This window comes from Silurus aristotelis (genome assembly GCF_946808225.1).
Source record: "Silurus aristotelis genome assembly, chromosome: 6".
Lineage (NCBI taxonomy): Eukaryota > Metazoa > Chordata > Actinopteri > Siluriformes > Siluridae > Silurus > Silurus aristotelis.
This window is the reverse complement of record NC_139579.1, coordinates 10,749,217-10,759,107: the sequence shown is the minus strand read 5'-3', so window position 1 is coordinate 10,759,107 and position 9,891 is coordinate 10,749,217. Positions and strand designations below refer to the sequence as shown.

Here is a 9,891-nt window from a genome sequence, read left to right as displayed (position 1 = left end):
TAAGCCGCCATGTTGGCTTTAGCAGACTGTTCCAAGTTTCATTGTCGGGGGGGGGGTTAATGTATCAGTGGGCTTTGCATACGGTTGTGTACTTGTATGGAGGAAAGATTTAGCGTGTTGAACTGTTTATTAAGAATGTAATTTCTTTCTTTTCTTCATTACTTTACAGTAATTAAAATGTTTAATTGTGTAATCCAAAACACATTTCAGGTGAACACCCCTACGTTAAAGTAGGCCAGATGGTTTAATTCTTGAGTCGTCATATGTGAGATTACGTGACGTGTTTGCCATATTTTTTTTTTACTCCGTGCGGCTGTTTAGTGACGGTCAGTTCCCACCTGAACAGTAAATGAGTATATTTGATTTGTTTCGGGGATTTTTTCGGGTTCCAGGAAGCCAGAGGTGAGTCCTTTATTTGATATTTAAATTAAAAATCACAACCTCTTTTAAAGTTTAATGTCCTAATCAGCTCTTGTAGTGACTTGCTAAATATTAACTAGAGGACACTGGGACACAGTCATAAGGACTTCCTTAAGGGGTTCCTGGAAGTTCCTTAACAAGTCCCAAACAGAAAATTAGAACTTAAAAAACTGAACCTGATATTTATGGCATCTGGCAGACAGCCTTTTCCAGAGCGATAACAACTGAGTAGTTGATAGTTAGGGGCCTTTCTCAAGGGCCCAACAGTGGCATCTTGGTGCTGGGATTTGAACTTAGCTTCTTCCGATCCATTGCCTTAACCAATAAGCTACCAACGTGACATTTGTGTAAGAAAAAATCCTGGAAAAAGAAAACATTGTGGTTTATATCAAAGTTATGATATTGAAATAAAATCTTGTATGACAGAGAAATCAGTACCAGTCGAAGGTTTGGCAGCTCCTCTTTTTTTTTTTTTTTATTTATTTTTTTTAATTATTTTAGTTAGATTTGATGACCGCTTGTCACACTTATGGTTTTTTCCCATCAGATTCACAGGATAGTCACCTGGAATGGTTTTCAATTCACAGGTTTTCCTTGTCAATAGTTAATTTGTGACATTTCTTGTCTTCTCAATGCGCTTTAGACCATCGGTTGTCTTGTGCAGAGAAAATGGTAACTACTTTTTAATAAAAAAAAAAAAAAACAGTCTATCATTACATTATAAAATGAAGGGGAGTCAATCTTAAAAATCTCAAGAGTTTTAAATGTGTCCCCGAATGCAGGACGAGAGCGAGTTTGACAAGGGCCAAATCTTGATGGCTAAACGACTGGACGGCCGAAGCAAATCGAAGGCTGGCCCGTGTGGTCCGATCCAACAGATGAGCTTCTGTAACTCTAATTGCTGAAGAAGTTACTGCTGTTAATGCTCGACTGTTTGGCAGCAAAAGGGGAATTTTTTCTGTTTATCCATATTAATGGATAGAAGGTTGCATATGGGTGTGATAGTCAGGGGGACACTTACTTTTAGCCTAATACCGTATCAGAATTGCGAAATCTTCACTTCCGTATGTCATAGATAGCTTTTACTAACAGCACATAGGTTTTTATTGTTTATCTGAAGGGTAACTCTGAGCTTGTTTTGCCAGGGAGCCCTTCTTCGATGGGTTGACCCATGAAGACGATGATGACGATGAAGAGGAGGGCGGATTCAATCGCGAATACTTGGGCAGATTTGACGACGCCTTCAGATTCAGCTTCAGTCTTGGCCCAAATGGGATGCGTATCGAGGAGCCACAGACGTTTGGTCAAATATTCCGGGACATGGAAGAAATATTTGCTGGTTTAGGCAATTTCCGTCATGGTACACTTAATTTCTTATACTCTTATACACTGTGTTTTTTTTCCCTCCCATTTTCTGCTTTCTCTTTGACATTCTGGACCAATGAGACCTTGCTCTTGCTCCAGTGTTTGCATTATAGGGATGTTAAGATTCACGCGTTCGTATCAGTGCATTGGCATAAAAGTTAATGATGCGATGCATCGGTTTAAAAAAGTGTGCATCGAATACAAGTCGGCATTTGTATTGTGATGCGTCGTTTTTTAACATATTTGCATCTGTAAAAAAATATATATTTTCTTTATAATTATTAGAAAGGGACCAATCATTTGTGACCAATATTTTATATGTAGATTGATTTCCCCTCTCTAAACTGCCGTTATGTGAATATGACTTATCACTAGTGTCGGGCCGTGCATTTGGTACCTGGGCCTTCAGTGAGGATTTACCCGACTTAATCCACCTCTTAATACCACTACTATCACATCTAGATTATAGAAACCATCAATACAATCAAAAAAAAACGCAATATTACAACGTGTAGCATTACGGAGAGAGAGGAATTTCACATATGGAGGGTAAAAACCATTTTACTAAAGCAAGAAATGTGCGATGTTTACGAAAGCATAATGTGCAGCGCTCCTCAGAGGCTGTAATCCAGTGGTACCGCTCGTATTCACTGGTCTGGAAGTGGTAAACAAACCCTTTCCTGGGCTGAGACGAGCTAGCTAGCTTCGGGGTTGGCCAACCTCCTCACGATGTCTAGCTTTTCTGGAAAATGTATTTTTAAGTATGAGACCAAATCAATTTCTCTTCCTCTGTAGGCATAAAGTCTAACTCAGATGTATTAATGTGTGCAGATCGCTACACGTTTTTTGCCAGTCGAACTTGGCTGTAACAGTTTCCCCTTTGACCAACCAATCAGAGGAGGGAAAATGCCGGCGTTATTCTGGGCCAGCTAGCTATGAATATGAATCTGATTGCTTAAAGAAACAGAGCTACTTCTCAAGGAGACTACGGTAAAAGGGCCAGCAGTACTGACTCTGAAGGCTCTGGGCAGATCAGATTGACATAGAGACTGAAATCTGATAGACAAAAAAATCTAACATCCACAGACACGTACTGGAAGCAGAGCAGCCAAGAGAAACGCTACGGAATGAAGAGAATAAACTGTTGGGAATAAATTTATACAATTTCATGGAACAAATATTAGAAGGCTTTGCTGGCCCTGATCGCCCGCCACTGCATATCACGTACAATACAGATTTACATGGCAGAGGTAGACTGCATCTTCCTGCACATTGTTAACTTTTATGCCGATGCAAATCGGTAAATCTTACCATCCCTAGTACACATCACTGAACGTGTTTGGCTTGCTGTAAAGTTTTCTCCTTTTTTTCAGATATGCCCAGTATTGAGGCTCCACCTCAGGAAAGCAGGAAAGAAGAAAGAAGTAGGGACTCTCTCAGAGACTACATGCTGAAAAAGCCGGACGATTCTACCCGTGACGCACCTAGAGACGTAGAGCCTCCATCACCTAGAGGTCCAAATGTCCCCTGGAGACCTTTCTCAAGGGTGAGACATTAGAATATCTTTATTTTAAATAAGAAAGCAGCAGTTCTCAATGCGTTACAATCCGGAACAGGTTTTCATATTAATGATAGTTGTTTGTTGTTTCCATTTAAGGACATTTGGAGCGATGGTCCAAGACAAAGGCAGGGAGAAACGAAAGAGGACAGTGGTGAGTTTCTGAATATGTCTGTGTGTTAATTGATTTGAAGCTAATACTTATATACAGTAAAACTTATTTTTACTCATGAAGAATTGCTGTTGTAGTTTCGGGTTATGCTGTGAGCCGCCATATTGATTTGACGCCACTTGCTGAATTTGAGGTTGTTCCGAAGTTGATTGGGCATTTTCCAGTTTAGAAGTTATGAGTTACAAGTTTCTGTTGAATTTCATGAAGTTCACAAGTTTCTATTGAGTTTCTTCTGTTTCATTAAGTACATCTGAAACTTTTAGCTTACAGTCATTACAGTAGTTGTCAGTGTAGTTTGTGTAGTTTCTTTTGTCCATTTAGAGTCATGAAGGCCTCTGATGGAAAATGTGAAGTCGTACTGTTTACCACGTCACCATGGATACCTCACTTGATGCTTACAAATGAAGGTTACTGTGGATGATTCAACTCAAGAACCATGAAGATGGATTTGGAGTGTAATTAATATTTACCGATTAGGCATCACATTATGACCACCTGCCTAATATTGAGTCCCCCTTTTGCTGCCACAACTGTCGTGACCCTTCGAGCATTAACTTCTTCAGCAGTTTGAGCTACAGGAGCTCGTCTGTTGGCTCGGACCACACAGATCAGCCTTCATTCACCACGTGCATCAGTACGTCCCGGCCGCACACAACCCTGTCGCCGGTTCACCACTGTTCCTTCCTTGGAGCACTTTTGATAGATAATGACCAATGCAGACCTGGAACATCTCACAGGAGCCACAGTTTTGGAGATGTTCCGACCCAGACGTCCAAACGTCACAATTTGGCGCTTGTCAAACTCAAATCCTTACGCTCGCCCATTTTTCCTGCTTTAAACACATCAACTGACTACTTACTGCCATATATATCATACTCACTAACAGGTGCCATGATCAGTGTAAACTGCTGCAATGGCTTAAGGCTGCAATTACAATGAAATGATTGACCTTCAAATGTCTACATTTAAGCATTTTGAGTATTCGATGTGCACTAGATGAGGACTGGTTCTTTTTTGAGTCTGGTTCCTCTCAAGGTTTCTTCCTCATAATGTCTCAGGGAGTTTTTTCCAGCCACAGTCACCACTGGCTCGCTCTTTTTGGATAAACTAATAGGGACTAATTTACTCTAAAGTTTATATTCCTAATCTATTTATCTCTGTAAAGCTGCTTTGGGACAATGACAAGTCTTTACAAACCGTATAGAAATTAATTAAAACGCGGCGGGTTTGTTCTTTGCGGTTCGGTGTCTCAGATCATCTTCTCCTTTGTGTGATGGATTGTGAGGTAGTGAAGATTAAAAGGTAACAAATAAATGTAGGGAAATATATTTGGAATATTTCCTGCATAGTTTTGTAATTCCTGTTTTTTTTATTTTATTTTTTTTTATTCCAGATCTTGATTCTCAGGTGTCTTCAGAGGGACTTGACCAAATCTTAAGCCGAGCTCCACCTCAGCCCAAAACTCGATCCTTCTTTCAGTCTGTTACAGTTACCAAAGTGGTTAAACCTGATGGAGTGAGTGATTGTGAATTTTCTTTTTATTTCTCCCAATATGTCCATTTCTTTTCAATAGCTATCTAAGTACCATAGTGAGGGTGAGGCCAAACACATCCTTCCTCTGAGCCATGTGATGCCAGACAACATGCTTTAACTCTCGATTTTGAAAACGTAGTTCCGGCTGAAGCACGAATGGTACTTTATTGTTCCTATAGTAACAGTTCATACACAATCTTAGGCTTCAACAAAGAAGTTGACAGAGAAGTTTTCAATTTCAAGTTTCTCAGGAATTTGACTGCAGTTTGAGAGAGTGAGAGGGTGAAAGAGAGAGAAAGGGCTGCTGGTAAACGAGAGTGATTACTGATAATGTAATGGTGTTTGTATGTGTGAGTGCAGACGGTAGAAGAGAGACGTACAGTCAGGGATGGCCAGGGTAATGAAGAGACTACAGTGACCCGCTCAGGAGGCCCTGGTTCTCCAGAAGGTCGGCGTGATGATCCAGCTTCTCCCTCAGCAGGTGGGTTTACACACTCTAAAAACATTGCAGCCTGCATCCAAGAACAAGAAAGTATGAGTGCAGTACAGTAGAAAGTTTGCAGAAAAGTCAGCAGCGAATAGCGTTCTAATAACATGCACCGAAAAACAATCAAGAATTTATTTTACAGAATTAAATTAGAACAGCAAAAACCATTACAGAATGTTTTAAATAATTTAGATACCTGCTGCCCAGATGCTCCTGCGTCCTGGATCATGGAAAGTGAAACTTAAATCTGTCACAGGGGGTGGATTTATTCATGCATGTTAAATATATTGATAAAAAGCATTATGTATTATAGTTAATAGGCTGCATATTCACTTACTGGGAGTTAATCTGTAGTTCTGTGTGAAATCACACGTATTCAAGCTACGAATATCGCAAAAGCATTTCACATGCTCTTATATTTGGTCAGGATTTAACTTTCTGTTTTGTTCCCAGGTGCCCATGGGCCTTTCTCTGAATTGCACGATGAGACCACCATGTTCTCCAAGTTCTTTGGAAGATTCAGAAGTTGAATGGAGAGGGGACACGAGGACGCGAGTGCATCTGAGTATCAGACACACAAATACAGACATTGACAAATGCAAACTGCTTCAGCACCATCTTTATTTTCTTTCGTTCTTTTTTTTTCTTTAAAACTGCCGACTGCTATTCATCTGTTAAATTGGAATGTGTATAAGCAAATTGTTCAGAATAGAAATAAAGAATAGAATCTGCTGTAGTGTTAACAATTTCTCTTTACTGGAACTAAGATGCTGAACCTGTTGCAGCATGAGTGTGCTTCTGTACACAAATCGAGCTTCATGAAGACGTTGTGTTTTTAGGTCAGGCTGTGTGTGTGGGTGTGTATGTGGGTTTGGGGGTGGGTCGATCTGCAGCAGACAATGACATGGGCCGGAGTATTTTTGTGGTGATTTTATTATGATGTTAAACGTATTTATTATGCCACCTAATGACAGTTTATTCTTATGTTTTGCACCGTACAGGCGAATGAGCATCACTTTTCATCTATTCAGCCTATTAAAAGAGCATTATTACTGTCATAATGACTTTTTTAAATTCATTGCTATTTAAATAAAAACATTTACTTACTTATAATAATATTAATAATAATAATAATTATTATTATTATTATTATAACTCAGTAATATAGCGCTCTCTTAATGTTCATGTTGATCAAAATATATATATATATATATACACACACACACACACACACACACACACACACACACACACACACACACTGGTTTCACCTGAATAGTTTTAACCACTAAAACATCTCAGCATCAGTTCATTGTATAAGTCATTAAAATGGTTAAACCACTTGTCATCATCTGTCATCTAAAATGTCTATTAAAATTTTATTTGTAAATGTGACTTGAATTAATGAATTGTGCAGATATGAATCTTGAATGTCATAAATGTAGGCGATTGAAAGGCATCAGATCAACAAATAATCAACTCTTCTTCTTTCGGCGCCACATCGGATCATCCTGTCCTCTACATCTGCCTCTTTCAACCCAACTACCTGCATGTCTTCTCTCACCACATCCATAAACCTCCTCCTTGGTCTTCCTCTTTTCCTCCCTCGTGGTGGCTCCATCCTCAGCATACTCCTACTGATATACCCCATGTCCCTCCTCTGCACATGTCCAAACCATCTCAATCTTACCTCCCTCCAAAATGTCCTACATGCGCTGTCCCTCTAATAAACTTGTTTCTAATTCTGTCCATCGTCGTCACACCCAACAAACATCTCAACATCTTCAGCTCTGCTCCCTCCAGCTCCACCTCCTGTCTTTTACTCAATGCCACTGTCTCTAAACCATACATCATCTCAGGTCTCACCACAGTCCTATAAACTTTCCCTTTCATTCTTGCAGATACTCTTCTATCACAAATCACTCCTGCTATCACTCTTCTCTTTTCTCTACTCTTTTCTTCACTTCTCTAACAAAACCAACCAATGATCAACTACAGTGGTGTGAAAAAGTGTTTGCCCCCTTCCTGATTTCTTATTTCTTTGCAAATAAAGTTGCACTTTAATATTTCAGATCACCAAACTAATTTAAATATTCCCGTTTAGGGAACCAACCCCAGCCACTCTTAGTGCCGGTCCCAAGCCAGGATAAATGGGGAGACTTGCGTTAGGAAGGGCATCCAGTGTAAAAACATGTGCCAAATCGAACATGTGGATGATCCGCTGTGGCGACCCCTAATGGGAGAAGCCGAAAGAAAGTTTTAATACAAACAAAGCAAAACACAGAATTATAAATTCTGAAAATGATGAACAGCTAAGAAACAAACAAACACTTGTACAGTAAAAGTGTGAAACCTGTCCTCTCTTGTAATCAATATAAATCAAATATCCAATCAAATAAATAAATTTGTGCTGCTGAAATTCATAGATGCCAAACAGAAGGAAGTCAAATATTGTGCATTTTCAGTCTCTGTGATCCAAACCGTATTTTATATCAAGAAATCCTGAAACTTTGCAGCATCATACTGACAACACGACTAAACATTTTAAGGTATTTGGTTCCAGCTGCTGGTGACTCTCAAAAAGACAGACATAAATAACACTATACATTTAGCTTGGACTATACAAGACAATACAAGACAATACTGACAATAGTATTATAGGGAAGCTGGTAGCTCAGATGTCAAGGCATTGGGCTCTGGATGGAAAGTCCAGAAGTTCAAATCCCGGCACCACCAAACCGCCACTGCAGGGCCCTTAACCATCAACTGCTCAAGTCACTCTGGATGAGGGCGTCTGCCAAATTAATTAAATGTAAATGTTATCAGGCCATTTCTGTAATGTTTGAATTTCAGCCTTTAAATAAGCACTTATTTGTTTTAAAAATAAAATGATCATTCTTTATGTTATTGGTTTTAAAGTTCAGATTCAAGTTTAAATTTTTTCTCAGATCAGTGCTTTTAAACTGAAGGGATGATTAGTGGCAAACAGTTTTTGCATGCATGTGGCTATTGGTGAATAGTTAATAACCCAAACAATGGTGGAACTATAATGAATGGACATTCGGTCCCAGATAAGGACTGGTTCCCTTCTGAAGTCAGGTTCATCTCAAGGTTTCTTCCTCATACCGTCTCAAGGAGATTTTTTCCTCGCCACAGTCGCCACGCTCGCTCATTTGGGATAAACTTATATTTCTGATGCTGAAATTTATATTAGTATATATCTTATTTATTTCTGTAAAGAAGCTTCAGAACAATGTCCATTGTTAAAATGTATCAATCACTATAATTAAACATTTTAAAATCTTTCAAAATAGTAATGATTTATTCTAAGAACAACATTTTTAATATGCTATTATTTAAGAGTTATAAGCGAACACTATATGGAAAAAAGGTTTGTGGACACCTGACCATCAGTTAAGGCTCACTTTAAAAAAAATCCTGTATTTAACTCTGCATGAACATTTCTATCCAGTCCTGATGAAGCAAGACAAGTGCAGCATTATGTGGCTAATTTAGAAAGTGGACTTGAATAGTATTATGTGCTATTGAATAGTTGTAGAATAGTTGTAGTATTAAAGTTTAACTCTCTAAATTTCTTTTTACTCTGAGTAAAAAAGAAATCTAACATGGAAAGATGAAGTTATTTGACTGACGATCTCCACCAAAAGTCCCCGTCCAAAATGACCCAGCTTGAGAGGATTTGCCATGAGGAATAGCAGAAAATTCCTAAATCCAAGTGTGCAAAGTTTGTTGCTTTGTATCCGAAAAGACCCGAAAAGGCTGCAATTGCTGCGAGCATCACATAAGTACTAAAGGGCCTAAATACTTATGTACATGTGATATAAATTTTTTTTATTTTTATTTAAATACATTGTAAGAAAAAATTATGAGGACAACGAAGATCGTAATGAAGAAGTTTATAACAGCGTAGCAGTGACAAAATACATGAAGCACTTTGGGTTCAACGGAGTCAGAAGGAACCCAGAGAAAACTCTGCCCAGATATTTTATATTGTTCTTCCCTTTGAAGTATAGACCGAAGTTTCCTTCAAATGTAAATTAGATATAGGACATGCGTAAGAAAAAAAAAGGCTGGGGAAGACCATTCTCGGGGCGGAGGTCAGCAGGTGGTAATCACCAGTATTCGCACCTTTGCTGGTGCCGGTCCCCCAGCAGGTCAGGAAGGGGTATTGTGTGAATGATAATCATGGTCTCAGATACCTTTTGGTTAGAGATAGTCCTTGGGGCTTGCTGCTTCTCCCAGACTGATTAGATTATGTCTATGATTCTGATTGATACAACTAAAATTCTACATAACTACTTTTGTGAAATGTAAGCCGTTTTGCGGATGAGCTTA

General features: G+C 38.9%; 1 protein-coding gene across 1 annotated transcript; it reads left to right on the top strand.

Annotated features, from left to right (window-relative positions):
- Positions 1–249: 249 nt before the first annotated feature.
- Positions 250–6,267, top strand: hax1 (HCLS1 associated protein X-1). The gene is made up of 7 exons (XM_083543495.1): positions 250–402; positions 1,566–1,780; positions 3,159–3,331; positions 3,443–3,497; positions 4,909–5,030; positions 5,409–5,529; positions 5,989–6,267. Exons 1-7 carry the CDS (start codon positions 350–352, stop codon positions 6,063–6,065), a joined length of 816 nt encoding a protein of 271 aa, XP_083399621.1. The 5' UTR covers positions 250–349; the 3' UTR covers positions 6,066–6,267.
- The last annotated feature ends 3,624 nt before the right edge of the window (positions 6,268–9,891 follow it).

What these genes read in the sequence shown, in the direction of transcription:
- hax1 (XM_083543495.1), top strand. Translation starts at nt 350, where the DNA reads ATGAGTATATTTGATTTGTTTCGGGGATTTTTTCGGGTTCCAGGAAGC. An exon ending in CCTGGAGACCTTTCTCAAGG is followed by an intron (nt 3,332 to 3,442) that starts GTGAGACATTAG and finishes TTTCCATTTAAG; the next exon opens with GACATTTGGAGCGATGGTCC. An exon ending in AGAAACGAAAGAGGACAGTG is followed by an intron (nt 3,498 to 4,908) that starts GTGAGTTTCTGA and finishes TTTTTATTCCAG; the next exon opens with ATCTTGATTCTCAGGTGTCT.